Source organism: Triticum aestivum, chromosome 7B (genome assembly GCF_018294505.1).
Source record: "Triticum aestivum cultivar Chinese Spring chromosome 7B, IWGSC CS RefSeq v2.1, whole genome shotgun sequence".
Lineage (NCBI taxonomy): Eukaryota > Viridiplantae > Streptophyta > Magnoliopsida > Poales > Poaceae > Triticum > Triticum aestivum.
In genome coordinates this window covers 307,021,839-307,048,862 of record NC_057813.1, presented here as the reverse complement: position 1 = coordinate 307,048,862, position 27,024 = coordinate 307,021,839, and the positions used below count along the sequence as shown (strand labels likewise).

Here is a 27,024-nt window from a genome sequence, read left to right as displayed (position 1 = left end):
CTTTCTAGGGTTAGCAAAGCATTTAGATAAACTAGAGAGAACTTTGCTCATCTACTCCTTCATCCAAATCTCTCAAGACCCATCTCTCCTAGAGATTTGGATGAACTACCACAGTTATCTTTACTTTCCTTTGTTATTGTTGAATGCTTGAGATCCATCACATTGGCTTGTGATTTGAGGGATACTTGGTGTGGATCTTGTCCAACTAGTGTTTTCCCCATGTGTTCTTCGTGTTCTTTATGATTTCACCTAAATCCAGCTCCAATCGTGAAGATCGGGCCACCTACACGGCTTGCCCCATATCAAGTAACCTACAAGTTGTTGCTACCATACAAATCCCGCCTCCATGATGTGTTCCACGTCAGGCAGCTGAAGCCCATCCATGGTAATCCCCCTTACGAGCCTCCCCAACTTCTGGAGATACATCATGGCTTCCATCTCCACTCAAGGTGCTCAAGGCTCGTCTTAGTCATGGCGTGCAACAAATGTTTGTGCAATGGACAGGTTGTGCTGCATCTCAAGCTTCCTGTGAACATCTTACTGAATTTCAGCATAAGAATCCAACCTTCTGGCTCAAGCACGAGCTGCTCATGAAGGGGACTGATGCCATATAGGTCAGCACTATGTCTGCAGGTGCAAGCCCAAGCAAGACTCGGTGGCCACCACGTTATAGGAGTACAGGATTAGGTAAGTTCAAGCCTTAGGAAGTTTGATTTGAGTACGATAGGGTTTTTTGTCACAAATAGAAGGTTTCCCCTATTGTGTTCAGGTCTAAGTCGGTTTAAGGAGTCCTTAGTTTCCAAGTCATGTAAATTGCAGGATATATAATGCCCGGGACTGGTATTGAGAGAAACAAGCAAGAAACATAAACAGAAAAGGTAGGGGTTCTCCTCTGCAGCCCTATCTCCCCTTGGCATCATGGTACCCAAAGGCAACCTTCCCCGCCCCCGTCCTCCCACCATCCACCACTATGGGAACTTAGGCCCTGACAGCTGAATACCAACACCTGGATTACATTTGACTATTTGACAACCCAACGGACTGGCGCCCAAGGAAAAAAAATCAACATTAGGGTATGAAAAGCAAGAAATGTATCTCAGATGGGACAAAAATTTAACCCTCGGAACAGATTTTGGAAGAGCCAACCCCCACAAAAAGAACATCACATTTGAGAACTACCATCTTTTAAGACAAAATATAACTGTCTAATTGCATCACTTCTAGTCTGCCCTTTTTCTTGGCGATTGCACAGGAGACGCACTCACAACGCGCCTCCTTAACACACGCTTCCAAAACAGGGACCAGCAATATCCACCAATCTCACAAAGTTCCTACTAATGCGCACAAGGATGGCAGGATATAAACCCTAGTGGGTGGAGTCCTGCCCTCCCATCTTCACCACCACAGCAAGAGGTGATTCTCCGTCTGCATTTTTTTAACAATTATGACCATCCAACTTCCTACTAATTCACAACAGCTGACCTGTTTTCCCACTTCTACGAAAGCATGACTATTCACTCGCTAAATACCGTTCAACATAGCATTTCACGTCCTCCAACATGCCACAACAAAGGAGTGCCATCAAATAACTTATTACGGCTTACGTGCACATATTTCCAGGATAGCAAACTCCGCAAGAGCTAGAACGAACAATCCAGGATCCTCACCTGCTTCAGCGTGGCACCCACGACCTCCAGTGAGGCGATCCTACCCTGCTTCTCGGCCATCTCCACACAGACATGCGCCCTCGCCTTTGCAAGGTGCTCGGCCTCGTCGCTCACCTGTTTCGCCTGCGCCCTCACTGCCCAAACATAAACAGCGACAGCATCAACCAAGACGGCAAAATTAGCAGCGCGAATCCAGTGATAGAAACAAGAGACATTTGAACCTAAGGCGATGTCGCTGTCGTGAGCATCTATGGCCGTGCGCTGCCTCTGCTCCTCCGCTGACCGCTTCGCTGCCTCCTCTTCCAGATCTGCAGCCCAGCGACGCAACCATCGACAGCCGAGGCGGCTGGAGAGTCAGAGCGGCGGGAGCGGGGGCGGGGGAAGGGGCGGTGGGTTCGCGCGACGGACCGTTCATGTAGCAGCGTAGGGTCCTCATGTTTGCCAGGTACTCCTCCATGGCTGCCGGCCGGAGCGGTGGGTCGAGAAGGAATGTGACCTTTCTTTTGTGTGTTTGGGGGCGTCGACGGGTTAAGGGCCAGTTTGGATAGTGTCACACCGAAATTTGCCTCGCCTGGAGTCTGCCTGAAAGAGGTGCGAGTGTTTGGTTGCTGTCCTGAAAAAGTAACAGCTTGCCTGGCCTGGTGGCCTCACAATTTGATTAGCCTGGAGTGTGACCCAGGCAAATTGCTTAGCCTGGGCCAGGCTTTCAGGATAGGACGCCTGGGTAGCTGTCTGGTGCTAGTGAGCCGCTGTTTCAAGCATTTTTGTCGTTAGGGGCCTTCAATGATGGCAGGATATTAAGCGTGTTTGGTTGGCATCCACGCCACCTCACGCCTGGCCTGGATGCTCCCTGAAGTCTGCCTGGCAGTTGTTTTGTTCGTGTCCTGAAAGATAGAATGCATGCCTGGCCTGGCTTGCGGAGGCCTGTGATTAGCCTGGTAAAGTTGAATAAAAAAATAGGAAAAAAGATGGATAGCTCAGGCAGCTGGATTAGCATGGCCCCAGGTGTCCTGTTTCTTTCGCCTGGCCCATGCCGCACGATGCCTGGCTCCTACTTAAGATTTTTTTTAATCGCTAAATGACAAAGCAACACTGCAGCAGGGCAGCACCATGCCAGGGATGAACCGAACGCATCGATGCCAGGCTAGCCTGGGCAGGCGGGAAAAGTCGACCTCACCAGGCCGACGCCAGGCACTGAAAATTTCCAGGCAAGCAGCCCAGGGTGGGAACCAAACACGCTCATTATTTTAATGCTACACCAGGGCAGGCCATGAACAAAAAGCGTCTACGCCAGGCCAGCCTCACCAGACACAAAACGATGAAGTGCCAGGCTCAAACCAGGCAACCTCTTTTTTCAGGCACGAAGCCGAGGCCACTAACCAAACAGACCCTAAGAGCGTGTTTGGTTGGCAAAGGCACCTGGCCTGGATCATGACCTCGTGAAGGGAAATGTTTCCTTCGAACGGCCGGCGGAACACTCGGTCGGTCGCGTCTGGCGTGCGACTTCACTTGATTAAACGACACACTCATTGCCCACATGGTCAGATCATTAGCGCAGCCCACATGACCCACCACCACTCATCCTCTCTCAATTCTTATCCAGCCTCTCCTTGTGCGCCCCCTCGCAGCCACTTGTTCCCCTCAATCTTATCCAGTCTAGCCCATCGTCACCTACCTCTTGCTGCCATCCCCTTCTGCCATGGATGAGCTCAATCTTCCCATCTCTAATCAAACACGAGCCACCCATTCCCCTGCCTCCTCTAGTGCTAGATCCCATCCACATCACCCATCTCCCATCCTTCCTCATATTTTGTTCCTCATCTGCTGCATAATGGAGCGATGTGAGGCGGATCGGGCATCGGCGCACGGGGCCGCGCGGCGGTGCTCGCCGGCCGGGACCAGTGATGCTTCAGAGGGGAGCCAGAGCTGCAACGGGGAAGGCTCGATGCTGCAATCATCAAACGGAGATGCTGGAACCAGCGATTCCAGAAGATACAATGATGGCGTGAAAAGCTACAACGGTTGTCAGATTTTGCTGGAATCGGCCATGCGCACACCTATGCCGCCGCCGAAAGCTGCAACCGTTGCCGGAGATGCTGGAACCAGTGTTGTGCGGAGCTGCAATGGGTACTAACGGAATTGATGTTGTTTTCCTGCTGTAATCGGCATCTTTCGATTTTGCTCTAACCAGCATAATTTTTTGCTACCACTGGCTTTATGTTTTGCTCGATCTAGCATCCATTTTTGCTACCATCGTCTCGGTTTTTTTGTGAAATACCTTTTTTTTCTACCACCGTGTTATCGTTTTGCTGGAACCAGCCTATTTTTTTGCTACCATCGGGTTTGGCCACAAGCGACGCCGTCGTCGGCATTAGTGGCGCAACCGGTGGTCCGCAGCACCGGCATAGAATAGTTTACAGTCGGCGTCATGAGGGGTTGAGGGCCAGCCAGCCATGGATGCAATAGGGAAGGGGCTGTCATGGATGCAACAGGGAAGGCTAGCCAAAAAAGCTGCTATGGGGTCAACAGGTTTTTGTTGTGAGTCAGAAGCGAGCTTCAAAGGCGAGTGTCGGCGGCGAGGCAAACGGTGATGGTGGAAACGAGCGCGGGACGCGGTGGAGAGAGGATGGGCGCCTTGTTTCTTAGTGGAGATGCGAGAGGTGAGAAAGACGATGAGGAAAGAACTAGATAGAGCGGTTACATGTGCTGGGAATGAAAGGTTGTACGGGGACCGGCCCAAATTTGGATCGGTCGACCGGCGCCTATCACCCGCCCCTGGTGAATCGGCTCGTAGCCTGGCCTGGATCACGTACAAAAGGGATTAGCCTGGCCAGCTATCCAGACACACATTTAGCCTGACCTAGGCGAACCAGATCAAACGCTCGAAAGCAAGTCGCATGGCTATCCAACCAGCAACTCATGCTGACAAAAAGCGACCATAAACTATCACATTGCTTTAATACTAGTCCAGGCCGAGGGCTGCAACCAAACACCATCCAGTCCGGGCACGCACTTAGCTTGACCCAGGCGAACCAAATCGGACGCCTAGCGGCCGAAAGCAAGTCGCGTGGCTATCTAAATCCAGCAACCCATACTGACAAAAGCGACCATAAACTATCACATTGCTTTAATACTAATCCAAGCCGAGGGCTGCAACCAGACACCATCCAACCCAGGCAGCCTGGCCAGGCAAACTTCATTCGATTTTCAGGCATAGACCAGACACCTATTTTTCCTAGGCATGGAGCCGAGGTAACCAACCAAATAGCCCCTAAGTGCGTGCCTGGATAGTTGGCCAAGCTAATCCCTTTTGTACGTGATCCAGACCAGGCTACGATCTGATTCATCGGGTCATGAACCAAAGAAGGTGCAGGCAGCTGTGAGGGACACTCCAAGCCAGGCGCCTTTGCCTCAGGATGACAACCTGAAAGTGCGTTATATCGACTAGAGGGGGTGAATAGGCGATTTTTACAAATTTGTCACTGAAGAAATACAACTTCAGGAATTTGCTAAGTGACGAACCACTAGCAGCGGAATAAGTACTCAGGTACATGCATAACAAAGCAGTAGTATAGTCATCATGATGAAATGAAACATACACTGAGCACAGGTAGCGTGAAAACAGGATAAGCATGTAGAAGACAAGATGACTAAAGAATTAGGATTGAGGAAATTGAGAAAGTCTTCAGTCAAAGTCTTCACACAGTAACAATCAATTTCATCAACACATGAATGAGGAAATGAAAGTGTTAAGGAAATAAAACATGTAGCTCGGTGAAGACAGTGATTTGGTAGACCAAGTCCAACTGTTGCGGCAGTTGTACGTCTGGTTAGAGCGGCTTGGTATCTAAACCAAAGGATACACAGTCCTTACCGTATTCTCCTTGAGCTAAGGTCACACAGACCTCGCCCAATCACTCGTGGTAAGTCTTCAAGGTGACTTCCAAACCTTCACAGACTAGGTCACCCGGCGATCCACAATTTCTCTTGGATGCTCTAGACCTTGATGCCTAACCGTTTGGAAGATGCACAGTCCTTTAAGGTAACAAGCGTTGGTTCCACACAGGAACAATCTCTTCAGTGATGCTCAATCACTTTGGGTTTTAGGTGTTGGGGTTTTGGGTTTTTCCTCACTGATGATTTTCGCTCAAAGTCCTCAGAAGATGGGATGCTCTAAATGACAAGTGTCAGTTTCTCTCGGAGCAGCCAACCAGCTAGTGGTTGAAGGGGGGCGACTATTTATAGTCGGGGAGCAGGCCGACATGATAAGACATAAATGCCCTTCAATGATATGACCGTTAGGTGGATAAGATATTTGGGACAGCTGGCGCATAGCACAACAACGGTCGAAAATTTGAGCTCTCAAATTCCTTGGGGCTATCATGTCAGAACACTTCAGAGACCAGAAGATCTTCGTCTCTGTCACTAAAGAAATTGGCTGAACTGTACGAGATTTCTAGAGGCTTCACTCGAAGGATTGGGTAGGTGTAGGATTTGACATGAGCATCACTTGGAAACATTTCCTTAGTTTTACCTCGACCCCCTTTAACAGTACGGTGTTTCCTATGACTCAAGAAAGAGAAAATGAAACTACAAAAACAAAAGTCTTCACGCTTCATAATCCTCGCATCAATATCAAAGTCTTCAAGGTCACACGAATTTCCTCATTTTCAAAGTCTTCAAGAAAACCAAAGTCTTCAACTGGAGACATTCATTTTTAGGGGTCGACTTTCTTCATAAATATCAAACTCCTCATAGACTTATAGAACATGTGTACACTCACAAACACATTAGTCCCTTAACCTATAAGTCTTCAATACACCAAAATCAGTAAGGGGCACTAGATGCACTTACAATCTCCCCTTTTTTGGTGATTGATGACAAATAGGTTAAGTTTTCAACGGGGATAAACATATGAAGTTTCAATATTGATATTGAGGAATTTGATTGTAGGATATAGAAGAACTCCCCCTGAAGATGTGCATATTTGAGGAATTTACTTTGGATTGCAAATGCACATTATAGAGTAAAATCATGTTGATCCCCCCTATATCTTGTAATTTCATACACGCATTTATCATATGATATGAAGAATTTGAAATGCATGATGAAATATGGTGTCTGACAAAATTTGGCATGCATGCATTAAGGTTTTTGAGGAAATGAGCATGCAGAAAGCAGTTCAAAAGTATCAGACCACCATCGGACTTAAGTTTACAACTCAACCAACAAATGCTTCAGAAGAGCGAGAGATGTAACTTAACGAGAAAAAACAGCCCATATATAAGACCCGCTTGAAGACTAACTAAAATTTCTTCCCCTTTGTCAATGACCAAAAGGGACGAAAAAGGAGGACTAATGCCCCTGAAGAATATCATCATGATGTCGATGGAGGAGTGCCAATGTTGTCGGGGGTCGTTCGTTGAAGTAGGGTCTGCGGCCTGCCGTAGTGTCGTCGAGATCTTCAGCTTCATCTGTCTCACGCGATGAAGGAAATGAAATTGTGACCAGTTGAGGAACTTTGATCTTCTTGAATTTCTTCCAAGGAGGCTGAGACCAGTCACAGTCCTATTGAAATCCCATCTGCTTGAGATCTTCGTCACTGTAAAGATGAGACAGAATAGCCCAAGTGCGTCGAAGATTTCATGTGCATAATAATGATTCTTCTTCACACTGTTTTGTGTGACAGTCATGTTCTGAAGAATTGAGCCAAATTGACGCTTGACCCACTTGTGATTGTGATCGACCTTCTGATGAAGACTTAGAAGAAGCTCACGATCAGTCATCACGCGTGGGGCAGTGGGTTGAGGATTTTGCTCATGGGCTTTGGCAGAATCTTGAGTAGCAGAGTCATCATTGGCGGAACACGATGCAGCTTTGTGAAACTGGCCATCCAACAGACGAGTGCATTCATCAATAACAACAGCTTTGCCTTTTTCATCAACTGAAGAAATAGTCCTTTTGAGGACTTCAATGGGAGGCAGAAAGCTGAGGTGATTCTGAAAATCTGCCTTGTAGTGAATTGAAGACCTAGTTCTGATGAATTTCATAATCTAAGGAGCATAGGGCTTCAACTCAAACGATGACAGTATAACATTTGCCCAAGTCCTCATGAAGAAATCATGATAGTTAATGGGAATCCCATGTATGATGCTGAACAGCAGATTCTTCATGGTGCCAACAACTTCTTCTTCTGAGTTATGACCTTTGATTGGACTAAGGGTTTTGGTGAGGATACGATGGACGGTTCTTCGCACATATAGCAAATCCTTCACTAAGAAGGTGGTTATTGGAGCTTGCCCAGGCCGCAGAGGCTTCATTAGAACTTGCATCAGATGTTGAGGAAGTTCAATTTCTTCATACATAAACCTTGCGCCTGCAGCAGGAGGACTGACTAGAACGGCATGAAGCAATTCAGAGGCCGAAGCTTTGTAGTGAGTGTTCTCAGTCATCTGATCAAGCACCCATGAGTTGACATCCGCCACATTTCCAGTGAGGTGTAGAGTAGTATAGAATTGAAGAATTAGCTCTTCATTCCAATCGCATATGTTAGCACAGAAATTCAGAATCCCAACTTCGTGAAGAACATTCAACACAGGTTGGAAGCAAGGAATGGACTCCATGTCAACATGAGGAATTTGACGGTGCTGAAATACCTTGTCCTTGTCAAACAAAAGTGATGAATAGAAATTCATCTGGCTTGCAGTCCAAAACTGCTTGCGTCAAAGTCTTGCTGAGTCATAAGGATTTTGATACGTGAAGAAATGATGCTCAGCAAAGAAATCATCAGCCTTCAATTTTGGCCTCTTTGTATGAGGATTTTGTGGCTTGGGCTGAAGATTTGCAGTAGTAGGCGCTCTCACAACCTCTTGTGTCACAACCTCTGGTGTTGCTGAGCAATTGAAGCTTCAGGATCTTCAACAGCAGTCCGGGCCTCCATTTCTTCAGTTGTTGCGGCTGGAATTTCTTCAGGTATGGAATGGAGAGAAGTTTGACGTCCTTCAGACCCTATGAGTATTTCTTTAGTCTGCAAGGGGGACTGGGGAATTGTATGCAGAGGTGTGGCCAATGGTGAATTGGGGTGAAGATTTTCCCAATAGTCATCATTCAGCATAGGAGTAGTTGAGCCAATATCCACGTCTTCTTCAATTTCTTCAAGGCCTGCCTCTTCAGCTGTGAACTGAGGCATAAGCGATGATACCAATGGGATGGAAGGGATATCTTCCACTTTAATTTCTTCATCCATCTGCTCTGAAGAAGCAGCAGAAGGGTTTTCTTCAGCAATGTTATCTGGAATGACATATTCTTCTCCATATGGAACCAACTCTTTTTATGGCATAATGGAGATTGGAACAACATCGATTAGATTAGTGAATGAGCTTGTCAAAGTCCTCACTTTCTTGGGAGCGGAGGACTATGCAAAGGTTGATGATTTCCTTTTCTTCACATCTGCCTTCTCCGTAGCCTTGGTTTTCTTCACTTTTGATGCAGAAGGAAGAATGATATTCTTCATCTTTGATGATTTGGCAGGAGGAGCAGATGAAGGTGGTCCAGTTTCATTAGGCACGTCTAGTGCAGACGCCATGGCATTGTCAGTTTCCTCAGGCGCAACAAATTCTTCAGCTGGCCTAGGTTGTTCTTCAGGCGCAACATGGTCTTCGGGAGCTGGAATTTTTTCATCCCCCCTGGTAGCTTCTTGGGCAGCCTGATTTTCATTAGTTGCGCTTTCATTTTCTTCAACAGACTGAACAGAAGCATCAGCCCGAGGAATTGGTTGTTCCGATGGTGCTGGAACGTTAGTCTTGAGTTTCTTGGCAAGCTTGACAAATCTAACTTTGGCACCTAGCCAGTCTGCATGATATCTGTCAAATTCATCACTGAGGCCTTCGATTTCCTTTTGCATATTTACAAGTTCTTCAGGAGACATGTTCAAAACATTGTTCTTCAGAAATCGCTCCTTCTTGTACTGAGCCTTCTTGACTTGTTTGGCCTTCTCAAATTTCCAATTTTCTTCACTTATGAAGGTCATCAACATATGACTTTGACCAGGAGTGAGGTTCAAGTCAGGGAGTGGAGTGTTTGGATCCCTATGCCATTGATAAATAAAGTCGAGGATCTTATTCGGATCCACCATGAGAGGCACAGAGATGCCTTTGGCTCTAGCGGCCCTTTCTTATCTGTCCCTGATGATTTTAGCAAGTTCTTCATCATCAGCTTCATTGTCATCAAATGAAACATGGAATGCCACTTGCTTCTTATGAGGACTTGGCCTTGTTCCACATCCAGCAGTGGTATTGACCTTCAGTAAGGTTGGACCTGTTGAGGACTGTGGTGGAGTTGAGGAACTTGCGGATGCTCCAGAAGCAATAGAAAAGCATGCAGGCTGTTGACACATTGCAAGGTGCACATGTGTTGAGGACTTTGCAGCAGCAACTAAGGATTTTGTGGCAACGGAGGGGATTGGCACTGCCCTGGAAGAAGTTCCCTGAGGAATTTGCCTTGAGGGTTTTGATATTGAAGAACTTGGCCGTGAGGGCATTGCTGTTGAGGAACTCGGCTTCACAACAGATTTCTTCGGTATAGCCTTCTTGGGCTTACTGGCAGAGGCCTCGGCAGCAGCAGCTTGAGAATCCTCATTGAATTTCTTCACTGCTTTTTTTGCAACTTTAGCCAATTTGGCTTGGCGCTTTGCCCATTCTTTTGGAAAGTCCTCACCATGCTTGATGCTGGTAGGATCAACTCGTTGGCCAGCAGCCAAACGAGGTCTTGGACATGGAGGGTTTACAACAAATTTCTTCATGTACTTGGGAGTAACATAGCGGTATTCACCCCATTCCTTAGCCCATCCCCTCTCAATTCTCTGGATGCGCACTTTGCGCTAATTCTTGTTCTCTTTGCCATGAATTGCTTCATCAAGTGTGCAATATTCATCATATATGTCTTCATGGATTTCAAATGCAGTGTTTGTCTCTGGCCTCTTGCCTCCCTTCTGAGGTCTCTTCCTGTCAGCCATATTTCTCACTTGAGGACTTTGAACTTTGGATGTTTCTGAGGAAGTATGCAAATTATCTTTGAGGAACGCTGCAAATAAGTTAAGTTGAGGAGAACCTAGTGATTCAGCAGCAGTCATTTTGTACCTGTGAACAGAGTATAGGTGCAAAGAATTTGGAGAGGTCATATGTGTTCTCAGAATTTTTTCAAAACTATCAAGTTTGAGAAAATTGACCATAAGTGTCTCGAGGAATTTCTCTAAGCGTTCTTGACTTAGGTTATAGAGTTGTATAGATTTGAAAATCCACATAATTGGGGAATCTTGAAGAAAAATATAGCTTAGAGAAACAAATCAAGGAACATAATCATTCAGGTGTTGAAGGAGTGGGAAGTTGAAGAATAAACACCTTTTGAGGATTTTGTGGAAATCATAAGAATCAAAGTGGATCAGTAAAATTAGATTTTAATTACCCTTGATGAAGAACATGACGAACTGGGAGTGGAGTTGGAGAAGTTCATCCGTTCAGATCTCCCACGCCCTAACTCAGTGGCGAGAGACAGCTATGGCGGCGGCGGAGTGAAGATTTCCGCAGCCGACGCGAGTACGATGGCGACGAGGTCGAGGCAGTGAAGCTCTTCCTCAATGGCGACGATGGAGTGTAGCGGTGGCACTAGGTCTGAGAGCTCGAGCGAGATTGAGGTCGAGCGGAGTAAATGAGGTCTGAGGAAGGGAAGGGGTTTTATAGCCGCGGTGAAAAACTGCTCGTCCGAAGTTTGGACGAACATGCCCCTGACCCTTACTATTCTAACGACATGTGGCACCCATGTATAAAAAGGTGGAGATCATGGGGGATCATGGGTGAGTTGTTTAATCCATCGTGGGATGCGGAATGGTTTGAGCGGCAACAACCAAAAATTTGAAAGGAATATTTTAAAGTTTCATTCGCAAAATCTTCAATTGTCAAGGACATGGTGAAGACTTTAAACGGGTTTCAAATAGAACGCACATGAAGAATTAGCAATAAGTGAATGTTGTTGAGGACATGTGATGCGGAGCATCCCTCGCTCATCCCCATGGACATGCCTACATCTCCCTCAACACCACTTGGACCCATGACAAGAGCCCGAGCTAAGGCTATCGAAGATAAGGTGAACTCGCTCCTCTCCGAACTCCCTCTTTCTACTCACGAGACATGGCTACTACCTCAGTCGGAGACCCTATGTGTAATCAGGTACATGGAGGTGAGCCAAGGATCTACTACTTGCAAGAGCCAAGACGGCAAGGACCCCAAGCATGTTGAAGAAGAAGAAAAGATGCTACTGAAGCTACAGGCATTGGACGTCCGACCAAGCCCGGACGTCCGACGACTCCCAGGCCACGGACGACCGACACCCTCCGGACGTCCGACAGCTGAGCATCCGAACCAAATCTACGGACGACCGAGACCACCGGACGTCCGACCAATGCACGCCCGAACCGAATCTACGGACGACCGACGACTTCCGGACGTCCGGACCGTCACGAAGCTCCGGACGACCGACCCCCTCCGGACGTCCGACGCGCCCACGACAGAGCTGATTCTACGGACGCCCGAGCCCGACCGGACGTACGGACCATCCCGAGCCTCCGGATGTCCGACACCTTCCGGACGACCGTCACCTGAGTGACCGCGCATGCGGGCTGGAGCCCTTGTACCCCTTCGTTTTGACTTCCATTTGCACTAAGACTATAAATAGGACGCCCCCACCTCCTGGTACGGGTAGCATAGGTTTAGCTCATATTTTGTGTGAGAGCCTTGCTCATCCACTTGGCTACTTCTCCTCGGAGCTCAGGACCTCTTCGGAGAAGATCCCCCAAGCGGATTCAAGACCCCTTTCTAGGGAAGACCATCAAGACCTCCGTACGGAGAAGAACTGTTCCTTTGTATCCTTACCTTGGTTGATTGTGGATCTTATGTCACTCTATGTTGTCGGTGATCTAGCACTCATGTGATTGATTCTATGTCGGTTTAGTGATTCTCCCTCTCGGTTTCCCCGTGTTTCCCCTTTTTACTTCCGTGTGTTCTTCATGATTCCCCGTAGGATCCACTCCAAACGTGAAAGATCATCCATCTAGGGTTCCACCCTACATCATCTTGGTATCATGAGCCACGTTGATCACGTTTTTGGAGCCCCTACCCCGTGTTTTCTAGCTTGATTTTGTTGTTTTCGTCCTAATTCCGAAAATTCCCCACCAAAAATAGCCCCAAAATTTTTGTGATTTGTTTGTGAGTTGAGATTTTGTTGGATTTGGTCCATGGATTTGTGTTGTTGCGTGTGGATCTAGCTTTCCCCACCCTCCCCGCCCTTTTCCATCCACCATATCACTCGATTTCGACCTTACCATCTTCTTCTTCCCCGGAAATCTCACAGTTCTTCTTCCCGAGCCCGATTTTCGCCCAGGCTCCGAACGACCGGAAAAGGTCGGACGTCCGACAAAGTCCGGACGACCGTAAAAGCCCGGACGTCCGTGAAACCCTGACGAGACTGAAGTTTGACAGTTCGGCCACCACCACAACCCCACATTCCACCACATCTTCCAAACCCACATACACCAAAATCTTCCCCGCTACCTCCTATGACGATTTTGCCATATTTTGGTCCTTGAGATTTTGAGTTGTGGATCCTGTATCCTTTTGTGTTTCGGCTATCCAGGTACGGTTGACGTCATCACCACCACGGCTCATCTTCGCAAGTGTCTCATCATCGCCAAGGACGGTAACTTCGACGACATCTTTGTCATAACTTGCAATTGCATTGATAACCCACATTGCCTCATTTTGCGTAGCTTACCCATCGAGACTAGACGTTGAGTATTGCAGGCAACGTGACTTTGTGCACATTAGTGATCATACTCCATAGCATACATACCATACAATAGTGGTGCATATCTTGAGATCAACTTGTGTGTCACAAAGTTGTCATTGCATACACAACTGCTAACTTGGTTCGTGAAGTTTTGCATCAGAAAAGAGCTCAAAAGTGAAAGAGCCACACAAGCTTTTAAGCAAAGAGGAAATATAAGCAAAGAGTTTATGAACAAGAACCATAGCATCATAATACATTAAGATTGTCATATTGGATCGTCTTGGATCATTGCACCGAAATACCATACATACAGCATATTTGGGATAGAGATAGTTGCATTTTTGCCTAGTAGGTTGTGCACAAGTTTGCGTATTCGCCTATTTTGCAATCGTGCTAGTGTGTCTCTAGTATTGTGCAACAAGAGCATCTCGTGGTTTCCACATTTTGGCTTAATTTTGGATTGCACAGTCCCATTTATATTTTTGCGTGTGTGTTTCCGTGTACCCATACTTGCTTGGTCTACTTGTTGCATTTGCAAATTTGTGAATCTTTTCCAACATTATTGAAGCTCACTTACTATTGCATCAAATTTTGTCCCACCATCCTAACCAAGCTCCACCATAAGCTTTTACGTGTGTAGGTGTGAGAACCGACAAGAATTGGTACCAACAGTGCTATTTCATTGTCCACATTTGAGTGAACTTGATTCACCTTCAACTTCGGTCAAGGTACATTTGGTACGCGTTCTTTTCCTTCTACCACTTACATTTTATCGAAATGATGGATAGGCCAAGTTCTTCTACCACTCCACCTCTCATCGAGAACGACGATGACATGTCATCATTCGTCACCAAGAACCACCTATTTGGAGCTCAAAAGGCATTGCACCAAGAGCAACAAGCAATGAGGGACTACTTCGACAACAGATTCGACGCTCAAAAGCAAGAGAATGATGCAAGAATGGATGAGATCTGCGCCTTGATGAGGAACCGACATACCTCCACTTCTTCATCCTCAAGACGAAGCCGCTCAAGTCGACACTCCGACGACACCTTCTCCGACACAAGTACACCGTCATCGAACACTCTTCGTCGAGCTGCGCGTCAAGACCGGCACGCATCCCGGAACCCGCTACATGACAAGCATTCACATGAGCAAGTCGACGAGCATCTACATCATCCCGCACCACACCAAGTCGCTTTTGCACAAGCTCAAGAACGACAATGACTACGACGTCAATAGGAAGAATGAGCGCGTCTACACCAAGAGGAACAAGACGCCGAGGCTCAACGTCTTCAACAATAACAACGTGAAGCGCAAGCTCTTGAGGCGCAACATGCCCTTCAAGAATCAAGTCGAGCCATCGCCAATCGCAATCGCGAACGGCGCAATCAAGAGGAAGCCCTTCGAGAAGAAATCCAAGAGAGGAACTACCAACCGCGTGTGCAACGTCAAGCTCCTCAAGCTCCTCCACAAGCTCGTTAAGCTCCACTTCAACCTCAAGTTCAAGAAGAGCAAGTTGATCATGGACTTCCTCCGCGAAGCAACGCTATGGCAAGCTCAAGTTCACAATGCCCAAGTTCAATGGAAGCAATGATCCGGAAGAGTACCTCTCATGGGCATTGAAGATCGACAAAATTTTCCGCTTGCACAACTATGAGGAAGAGAAGAAGATCGCTATGGCATCACTTGAGTTCCAAGACTATGTGCTCATATGGTGGGAACAAGTCCTTGAACGCCGTGAAGCAAGAGGTGAACCACCTATCACCACTCGGGCTCAAATGAAGGAAGTCACGCGAGCACGTTTTGTGCCAACCTACTACAACCACGATCTCTTCAAGAAGCTACAACTCCTCAATCAAGGGACAAAGAGTGTTGAAGAATACTATAAGGAAATGGAGATAGCCATGATTCGAGCCAATGTTAAGGAAGATGATGAGCAAACAATGGCACGTTTCTTGAATGGACTCAATCATCCCATCAAGAAGATTGCCGACTTCCAACCCTACTCCAACCTCATTGAGCTCGTGCATCAAGCAACCAAGGCGGAACGTCAAGTGCAAGATGACTTCAAGTACGCCAAGTACTCATCCAAGACCTACGACTTCTACAACACCCAAGCTTCAACGACTCCTCCAACATCTACATCAACCAAACCTTCTCAAAGCACCAACGACAAGTCAAGTTACAAGAAAACTTCGGCAAGTTCAAGTCGTCTCCCTCCTACGACAAGCAACTTCAAGCCGTGTGCTTCATCATCTACTCCAACTGATGAGACCATCAAAACAAGCTCCTTCAAGTGTTTCACTTGCGACGGCCGAGGCCACAAGTCCTACCAATGCACGAACAAGCGCACCATGATCCTCAACGACGACGGCACATATGACTCAATGAGCGAAGAGGAGATGGAATCCCTTGAGCAAGTGGCCATGCACCGGCGCGTGAACGAGGATGAAGATGATCAAGTCTTTTGTGATGAGGATTCGAGCCCCGCTCTCGTTGTCTCCAAAGTCTTGACACTTCAACATCAACAAGAAGAAGACCAACGATGCCACATCTTCCACACTAAGGCTGGCATCAATGGAAGGTCCGTCAAGGTCATCATCGATGGAGGTAGTTGCCACAACTTGGCAAGTGAAGAACTATGTTCCAAGCTTCAATTGGTCAAGAGGAAGCACCCGCGCCCCTACAAGGTTCAATGGCTAAGTGACTCCGGCACTATACGAGTCGAGCATACGGTCCAAGTACCCTTCAAAATTGGTGCTTATGAAGACACTTTGGAGTGTGATGTGGTTCCAATGACCGTTTGCCACCTCCTTCTTGGTCGACCATGGCAATTCGACCGTGGTGTCATACACAATGGGCGCACCAATCATTATAGCTTCAAAATGAAAGGGAAGGAATATGTGCTACGACCTATGTCTCCTAGTCAAGTGATAGCCGACAAGCAAGCCACCAATCATGGAAATACGAGTGAACAAGTGACACACCCAAAAGTGAGTGAGAGCCACAAGCCAAATTTGAGCGCCTCTTCGCCTAGAGAGAAAAACCTCATCCTATTTGCCACCAAAAGTGAGACAAGACAAGTGTGTGAGAACCCATCGAGTGTGATGCACTTCGTCCTTGTGTGCAAGGATGGAGAACAAAAAACTAACACATCTCATGAGCTACCTTTAGTGTTTCAATCTCTTTTGCAGGAATTCCAAGATGTTTTCCCCGATGAGCTACCTCCGGGTCTACCTCCACTACGAGGCATTGAGCATCGAATTGACCTCATACCCGGAGCGCCACTTCCAAACAAAGCTCCATACCGTGTCAATCCAAAAGAAACCAAGGAGATTCAACGGCAAGTACAACAACTCATCAACAATGGTCATGTACGTGAAAGATTAAGCCCATGTGCCGTTCCCGTTATACTTGTGCCTAAACCCGATGGAAGTTTCCACTTGTGTTCCGATTGTAGATCGATAAATGCCATTACCGTTTGTTATAGGCATCCCATTCCTCGCTTAGATGATATGCTTGATCAACTTAGCGGAGCCAACTTTTTCTCCAAAACTGATCTTAAAAGTGGCTATTATCAAATCCGCATTCAAGAAGGTGATGAGTGGAAAACCGCTTTCAAAACAAAATTTGGCTTATATGAGTGGTTAGTGATGCCTATGGGTTTGTCGGAAGCACCCAGAACTTTCGTGCGTCTTATGCATCATGTGCTTAGACCTTACATTGGAGTCTCTGTTGTGGTTTACTTTGATGATATCCTTGTGTTTAGCAAAACCATGAAAGAGCACATTAATCATGTTAAATCTGTGTTGCAAACCCTCCGCAAGGAAAGCCTTTATGCGAACTTGAAAAAATGCACTTTTGGAGTTGACAAAGTGGGTTTCTTGGGTTTTGTTGTCTCTTCCAACGGTGTCCAGGTTGATGAAACTAAGATTAAAGCAATTAAAACTTGGCCCCAACCCACCAATTTGCAACAAGTGCGCAGTTTTCTTGGTCTTGCGGGATTTTATCGCTGCTTTGTGAAAAACTTTAGCACAATTGCCGCTCCTTTGCATGCTTTGAGTAAGAAAAATGCACCTTTTGTTTGGGGATCTTTGCAATCCACCGCTTTTGATGAGCTCAAGTCTTTGCTTACTCATGCTCCGATTCTTGCTTTGCCCAACTTTGACAAAACTTTTGAGGTTCATTGTGATGCAAGTGGTACCGGAATTGGCGGAGTTTTGATGCAAGAAAAATGAGCCATTGCTTATTTTAGTGAAAAACTCTCCGGTGCTCAACTCAATTATCCCATCTATGACAAAGAATTGTATGCTTTAGTACGTGTGCTACATGTTTGGGAACATTACCTTAGACCTCATGAATTTGTCATCCATACCGATCATGAAACGCTTAAGTACTTGAAAGGCCAAACTAAGTTGAACAAGCGTCATGCCAAATGGAGTGAATTTATTGAATCTTTTCCTTATGTGATCAAGTACATTAAGGGTAAGGAAAATGTAGTTACGGATGCACTTTCACGCATATGCACGCTTGTCACTAAACTTGAGTTGAATCTTATTGGTTTTGAGCATATAAAAGACTTGTATGAGCATGATCCTTCTTTTGCTACTCCTTATGCTAAGTGTTTGACACACACGTCTTGGGAATGATACTACATAAAGGATGATTATCTTATGAGAGCTAACAAACTTTGCATTCCCGAGTCTTCTCTTCATTTGCTCCTTTTGCAAGAGGCTCATGGAGGCGGACTAATGGGACACTTTGGACGCGACAAGACTTTCGCCATGCTCTCCAAGAACTACTTTTGGCTCAAGATGTTTCGTGATGTCTCACGCTTCACCAACCGTTGCTCTACATGTCGCAAAGCTAAGTCAAAAGCTCAATCCCATGGTCTTTACATGCCCCTTCCTACTCCTTATCAACCTTGGGAAGACATTAGCATGGATTTTGTACTTGGTTTGCCTAGAACTCAAAATGGCAAGGATTCCGTCTTTGTTGTTGGGGACCGATTTTCTAAGATGGCACATTTCATTCCTTGCAACAAGATAGACGATGCTTCACATATTGCCAATCTCTTTTGTAGGGAAATCTTGCGACTTCATGGAGTACCCAAAACGATTGTCTCGGACCGAGACGTCAAGTTCTTGAGTTACTTTTGGAAGACCCTATGTGCGAAGCTTGGAATCAAGCTATTGTTCTCTTCAGCATACCATCCTCAAACCGACGGCCAAACGGAGGTGACAAACCGTACACTCTCCACTCTACTTCGCGTGTTGATCAAGAAGAACATCAAGGAGTGGGAGGCGTGTCTACCCATCGCCGAGTACGCCTACAACCATGCAAGACATTCCACGACCGACAAGTCCCCTTTCGAGGTCATCTATGGCTTCAACCCTTTGTCCCCATTGGACATTCTACCTCTTCCTCTACAAGAGCGAACCAACCTCGACGCAAGTGCTCGTGCAAGCTACATCAAGAAGAGACTTGCAAAGATAACTCAATCATACATAAAAGAATTCAGAGGAGATTCAAATATTTCTCATAGATAAACTTGATCATAAACCCACAATTCATCGGATCTCGACAAACACACCGCAAAAAGAGTTACATCGAATAGATCTCCACTAGAGAGGGGGAGAACATGGTATTGAGATCCAAAAAGAGAGAAGAAGTCATCTAGCTAATAAATATGGACCCGAAGGTCTGTGGTAAACTACTCACAACTCATCGGAGGGGCTATGGTGTTGATGTGAAGCCCTCCGTGGTCGATTCCCCCTCTGGCGGAGCGCCAACGAAGGCTCCAAGATGGGATCTCGCGGATACAGAAGGTTACGGCGGTGGAAATTGTTTTTTGTTGGCTCCCTGGATGTTTTCAGGGTACGTGGGTATATATAGGAGGAAGAAGTAGGTCGGTGGCCGCCCGAGGGGCCCACGAGATAGGGGCACGCCCTCCACCCTCGTGGCCGCCTCGACTACTTATTGACTTGCACTCCAAGTCCTCTGGATCACGTTTGTTCCAAAAATCACGCTCCCTGAGGTTTCATTCCGTTTGGACTCCGTTTGATATTCCTTTTCTTCGAAATACTGAAATAGGTAAAAAAACAGCAATACGTGCTGGGCCTCCGGTTAGTAGGTTAGTCCCAAAAATGATATAAATGTGTAAAATAAAGCCCATAAACATCCAAAACAGGTAATATAATAGCATGGAACAATCAAAAATTATAGATACGTTGGATACATATCAAGTACAAGCACGAGTTCACTATATTTGGACAGCATGTCCGAACAGACAATGATGATGCAGTGGAACATGATGTTGCAGCAGATGATGATTATGATGATGTGCCGCCGCTCCAAAATTTTCAAACCAATCCAGTGAGACATCACCACAACACTGGATTACCACCGCGTCCACCTGCTGCACCACAAAACAGAGCTCACCGTCCACCTACTGCACCGAAAAACAGAGCTCCAAGCAGACCTGCTACATCAACTTCGACAATGCGACCACCAAGGGCGCCTCGGTCAAAAGTCAAGGCCAGGTACAAATCCTCCTCACTATTGCCGTCGCAAGATCATCAACTACACAGATCTGCTATAACCCTGCCATGTCCAATACAACCCGCTTGAGCTGCAAACGCCATCGGATGAACGACATTACACACATGTAAGTTTATGTCCTGGAAAAATAATAATATTTATAGTCCATTCATATAACATTGAAGTGCACACTGATATTTCTAGTGAGGTTTGGCCTAACATCTAATACAGTTGATTCTTCTGAAAACTTAGGAACATTGCAGTGCTTTATTAAACTTGTATGCACTCCTCGTATTTAAATAGAACACAACACTTTATCTCATAGAGCACTGCACTTGATGCAGGATAAAAACATGTCGCTGAACCTCATACTTGTTGCTGGAATGAAGTTCACCATGTACGACAAAGCATGGGACTTTTAAAACACTTATGCAAGATATGCAGGGTTTGGTATACGCAAGAGGGGAAAACACAAGACAAATGCCTACATTGTCCGCTCAAGAGAAGGGGCACACAAGCAGACTGTGTCAGAACCGGAAACGTGAAAAGACATCAAAAAGAATTGGCTGCAAGGCAAAAATAAGAGTCAAAAAGAGGAAGGATGGCAAATTTGTGATAGAAATGGTTGAACTAAATCACAATCACAAGATGCTAGAAAGCCCCGGGATGCTTCTCACATGCGCTCGCACAAAAAAGACGATCCTTTGATTGACCAGTTGGTGAAGGACATGCAGCTGGACAACCACACACACACGCATATGATGTCAACGCTGTCGCGTATGTCCGGTGGTCTGCAGTAAATGGGACATACTAGCCGCGACTGGGTCAACAAGTAAACACGTCACAGAGCATATCGCTTGAGCATTTTGTCAGTAATTATTTCCTGTTTGATGAGATGAGTTTGCGTTGCGTTTGAAATGCAAGAAACAGAAGTTTGCTAGAGAAGAGTCCCAAGATGACGTCAAGAAACTTCTGGATTTCTTTGAGAAGATGTAAAAGATAAACCCAGAGTTCTTCTATGTTATGACTTTGATGCAGATAACCGTGTAAGAAACGTCTTTTGGGCCAACGCTAGCTGCAAAGGATCGTATGAAGCTTTTGGAGACTGTGTTACATTTGACACGACATATAAAACTAACAAATTCCACATACCGCTGGGAGTTTTCGTGGGAGTAAACCATCATCTACAGAGTACCATATTTGCTGTCGCCCTTGTGTGAGATGAAATGATACCGTCGTTCGAGTGTGCTTTCAAGACATTCATGAGGTGTATGAACAACAAGCCGCCAATCTGCATGCTCATAGGTACAAAAAAACACATGTATACTTACGTTTGTTTTGTACACTTATATTTCTTTCGTCTTTCTTACACACAAAAACTTAATGAAAAAACATTATTTGTGCCTTTTCAGACCAATGTTCTTCGATGAAGGCAACATTAAAAACTATCCTCCCAGATACATTACATAAGTTGTGTTGGTGGCATATCACGAAGAAGTACAAAGACCACCTCGCCTTGTTGTATAAGGCACACGAGAAACTAAAGAATGACCTCAATGCGGTGCTGAACCACCCACTAATGCCGTCAGAATTTGAACGAGCATGGAAGGACCTCATTCAGAAATACAACTTGCAAAATGACGAAGTGATGAATTCACTGTGGGATGAAGGCACGAGTGGATCTCAACTTACTGCAAGGAAATTTTCTGTGCTTGAATGACTTCCACGTAGAGAAGCGAGAGCATGAACCGCATATTGAAGAAAAACTTCGTCAAAGAGAAGCATGATCTCCATATGTTTGCTCAACAACTGGACAAGTGCATTCAGACTAGGAAGGCCATCGAGCACGCAGAGACAGTAGCAAATGAGGTAAATAAAAATGTCCAGAAAAACTGCTAAATATAACTAGAAAAACAAACAATTTTTTCATTTCTCTGATTCGTAACGCTGCATTTCTGATCATGCAGTAGGAGGTAAAGACAACAACCCTGTTTGGGTTCGAAGTTCAGCTATCAAAAGTGTATACAAGGGCAGTTTTTCCATATTTCAAAGAAACACTCTACCGCAACACTACATTCAGAGCAGAACAGTGACCTGAGAACCCGAAAAAGTACCTTGTACACCACTACAACATATCGGATGCATTTGATTGGGCAAGGCATAATTTCCAAGTGGTCGCCGATGAAGAGAAAGGTGTCTACGAATGTAAGTGCAAACTCTAGACACACACAGGTGCGACTCGCTAGCAAAAAAAATCCTAATTCTGATAGTCATGCATGAAACCTCACTTACTGAACTATAAAAGTCCACATGCATGAGTATTTCACAAGACCAAGTGAAGTTCACTTCCTTAAGAATGAACAAATAAAAAAACGTGTTTATTAATTTCATGCAGTTCACTGACAAAACAAAGAAAAAATGTGTTGTCTGCAGGGCTCTTTTGCGTCCATGTGTTATGCATGCTTTCTCATCTGAGAGTACTCAAGATTCCTGAGGTATTCATCATGAAAAGATACACCCGGAATGCAAGATCAAATGCAACATTTGACAGAAGAGATTACGAACAAACAACACCAGACCGAAGCTCGCTTTTTTGCTGTAGGAAATTGCTGACAGAAATAGCAATGGACCTTACAAACAAAGCGACAAGGTCCGACGCTGGGTGCCACCGAGCGTTGTCTGGTATGAGGGCACTGATCGAGGAAGTTTATGTGCTTAACAAAGAAGAAGAAGCGGCGGCAAAAGTAAAGCAAGCAGAGAAATCCCAGCATGACAATAATGCCGAGCAAGTAGAAAATACAGAACACAACGCAACTGGTGCAATCAAAAAAGAAACAATTCTTCCACCTCTTGTTTCAAACACAAGAGGAAGGGAGAAAGGGGGCGACGCAACCCAAAAAAAGGTTGCATCCAAGGAGAAAAATGGTGACAAAAACAGTAAGCCACAGCCTGAGCTGGACTGTGATGGTCACCCACTAGGAATAAATAGGTGCAAGACATGTAATGAAATCAACGGCCACAATTCCAGGACATGTAAAAAAAGACATGAACAAGAACACCATGGACATGGCGATGCACAACCAAACAGAGATTCCGCTGACAACACTAAGAAATGGACGAAACCGAGACGTTGCATCATTTGCAAAAAGAGGAAGAGACACAATTCAAGAACCCGCCCCAAAAGAACAAGATCAGAAAATGAAGAAGATGAAGAAGATGAAATCACAGAAGAAGATGGTGACACAACTGAAGAAGAAATGGCTTATGAAGAAGCAGATGAAGAAGAGGAGGAGGTAGAACAAGATAGTGAAGAGAACGAAGAATGTGAAGAAATTGAATAAAGAGTGCCTTATGAAGAAGCAGATGAAGAAGAGGAGGAAGAGGAAGAAGAGAATGAAGAGGACGAAGAACACAATGAAACAATGCCCACAAGACCACCAAACAAAAGACAGAAAGCACAAGGGAATGCTGCTTTACATAAACAACCAAGAACGACACCGCATATAGAAAACCAGGTAGGAGCATGAAAGGATGTAGTTCACAGTGCTAGAAAACAAAAGCCGCCATCAACCATCACGCGAGGAGCAAAGAAGGATGCAGTTCGCAGCATTGGAAAACAAAAGCCGCCATCAACCAGCATGCAAGGAGGAAAGAAGACTATAGTTCATAGCGCTGGAAAACAAAAGCCGCCATCAACCATCACGCGAGGAGCAAGGAAGACTACAATACACAGTGCTGGAAAACAAAAGTCGCCATCAACCAGCACGCAAGGGGCTACAAACACAATGGTGCAAAGACAAGAACCAGCAACACCACCACAGAAAACCAAAGAAAGTGCGGCATTAGACACGCTCCAGTCACCGCGAAGAAGCAGCAGGTTAACGACCAAATAGATGAAGTTCAATGAATTAATAATATACATAGCAGTTTGCATATCTGTATGACTTATGTATCAGTTTAAATTTTGTGTAAACACAAATTTCCCATTGACTATGAGTTCTTCAACTAAACCATATTGAGAGAAATGATGTATAGAGTAAACCATATTGAGAGAAATGATGTGTAGAGTAAACATTGACACATTTTGATACACAACCCATAAAAATGCAGTTAGTTCCAGGGAGCATGAAGTTCTGACTTATAATTCAAGCGGTCAGATCACAAAAGTACTTATTAGAAAACACAGCAAAAGTTGAAGCTTTCGATACGCAAAAGTACTTATTACAATTAACCTCATAACCTTAACCAATCACGCCAACGTGATTCTAACCATACGATCCTCGAGTTCAAAGAAGTTGAGGACAACAACTTGCTCATACTTTAGGGCACTATGAGTGACAAATTCCTTCCAGCCTTTCTGCAGATACAGCCGCCCATCAACGCCTACACGATACTTGGCTGGTTTCAGGTGCCCATTGCTAAGAACAACTTGGAGAATTCTCTTCTTCTTCAGCCGAAGATACCTAACAGCTCCTTGGGGGATTTTCTGCAAAAAATAATAAAACTGTTTGAGGACGACACTAGCAGTACAATTCTCATATTGTGCACACAGCTGTAAAAATGTACACACAATACATACATGAGCTAGATGAAGTGCACAACAGTCCAACAAGCAGTACAGATAAAACACAATTTAATATGCACTACAGAACTTGCAAATATGCAGTACGCTTCGAACTATCATGCAGTTCTCGAGACTAGGTTCACGCCGTACAAAGCGGGAAAAATTGTGGAAACTAGTAGTGCTCATCTAATATCTAAGTAGTTCATATTTTGTAAGCATGCAAACTAAAACACAAGCTCCATGCACACAAGCAAAAAATAAAAACAAGAAATAAGTACACAATGCAGTACACTTCAATAAAACAAAAAGGTGCATTCCTAAAATACTAGAAGTTCAGACTAGAATGGAATTATACAAAAAATAGAAAACATAAAGAAAAAATCAGATCAAGAGAAAAATACCATATTGTAGTGAGTCTCCACGTCTGTTGGCGTAAGCTGATGGACAAAAGGACTTGTGCGTTCAAGGCCACGGCGAAGCAGGGCAGAATAGAATGCAGCAACATTGATGTGGACCATATCCAATCCTTCCGTGAATAATATGCCATATGCAATCTGCTCCGCTCGCCCAACTCGGCATAAGACCATGCCCCCCCCCCCGACGAGCACGACGGGCCTGCGAACAAGCTGAGCAATCGCAACACGTTGGCACACCACAACCATGACTGCAACAGGAGAGATTCGCGCAGGGGCCTGGAGCCATCGCAACAAAAATCTAGAAAATGAAAAGAAATAAAGAGAGGCTGGAGAAAGGAGAGAAGTTGCGGCCAGAGGAGAAATGAATTACAAAGGAAGGGTAGAAGTTGGCCTACATTTATAGAAGAGAATGCAAAAAGGTCAAAACTGAATTAAACGAGAGTTAATGAAAATTATGTTACCAAAAATGAAGGACAATCAATGAAGGCTTATGTTACCAAAGAAAAAGGACCTATAAAAAGGTGTACTCTGACTGCAGCACTTCCCATGAACTAAGCGCAGATCATTAAATATTTATATTTCTAAAAAATTATAATCCATTGACCATTCTAAATAAAAGTTATTGCAGTTCTTCAAAGTAATACCAGATAGTTCACAATATGTGTACACGAAGTGCAGTACATGCTCAAAATGAAGCACAAGAGAAGCACTTTTGTGCAGTGCACAATGCATAGACTTAGTGCAGGTAATGCAGTCCGTAAATACAAGCAATGCAGTTTGCAATGTTGGTACAAGCAGTCACAACGTTGGCACAAAAAAAGATGCATGTTGTACAAAATGCGTACACCAACAACACAAGACTCTGATGAATGCAGTGCACACAGACCCAACAAAGCAATGCACACCCGTACACTAGAAAAAGGATACGTAAGAGGAAAAACAATAAAGAATAATGCGACCAGCATGCAATGCACAAAAATGAGTAGTGCGGAATGTGTGCACATGTAGTACACAAACCAGATGAATGCAGTGCAAGATGATTTACTAAGCAGTGCACGCCCCTACATTAGAAAAATATACCTAAGAGGAAAAAATACATACAAAATTGACCACCCAAGTGCAACCGGCCCCAGCCAATCTCGTAGTAGGTCTGCACCCATAGTAGGCGAGTCATTCTGAGCCATGATGCATGGGGCCGGGCACACATGGGCCCATAGGTCAGAGAGGATAGAGCAGCGAGCGCCATGTATAAGCGCCCAAATAAGTAACCAAATGAGTTCGATACGGCTGCCTCACCAACGCTTATAAACAGGTCGAGCACGCTCTCCACGGGCGAGGTGGGACTAAATGATACCACTCACACACAACGCACTTGAAGCCAGCCATGCTGACAGACTTACTTGGGACGAATGCGTTTTCACTCATCTAACACAGGCCCAACATGCTAGAGTAGTTAAAATAACACGACCCACTAAAAAAATAAGTACAAAATAAAACATTAAAGAAAAATGAGAAACATTTTTTAAATGAATAACAACCACACAAAAAATGTGCGTGGGCACTGCCATAAACTACAGTTCGCTCTCATAAATAAAATGCAGGAAGCTCGAAGTCAACATACAAATGCAGTCCGTGACCTACAACAATGCAGTTCGTCACATGGAAGCACGAAGTATTGCTACTTCTGAAATGCAGTTCTCTTTCTACTACATTGAAGTAGGGCTAAAATGAAAGACTGCAGCCCTATTAGTTAAGCAAAGCAGTCTGGTACCCCTATCAAACACTACCATCCATCCACACAAAAGCTGCATCACCATCACCTATAAAAAAGAGAAAATAAGAAAGAACTCCATCAAAAAAGTAATGTGCGTACATCTGTATGAATCTTGATCCGATATAATACAATGTATGAAGAATAAAAATCACTTGCATGCAGTACACATTGTGGAGATAGGCAGTTCTGTCAAGGTACAAAAGAAGTGCACTTAATAGGAAA

General features: G+C 45.1%; 1 protein-coding gene across 2 annotated transcripts in view; it reads right to left on the bottom strand.

Annotated features, from left to right (window-relative positions):
- LOC123160350 (uncharacterized) overlaps positions 1-2,274 on the bottom strand; it is a 44,652-nt gene extending 42,378 nt beyond the window's left edge. For both annotated transcript variants that reach the window (XM_044578161.1, XM_044578160.1), the window contains exons 1-3: positions 2,076-2,274; positions 1,889-1,975; positions 1,668-1,801 (exon numbers count right to left, since the gene is read on the bottom strand). In XM_044578161.1, coding sequence (XP_044434096.1) covers positions 1,668-1,801; positions 1,889-1,975; positions 2,076-2,124 — 270 coding nt within the window. In that variant the 5' untranslated portion in view covers positions 2,125-2,274. The remainder of the gene's footprint in view (positions 1-1,667; positions 1,802-1,888; positions 1,976-2,075) is intronic.
- Positions 2,275-27,024: the final 24,750 nt, after the last annotated feature.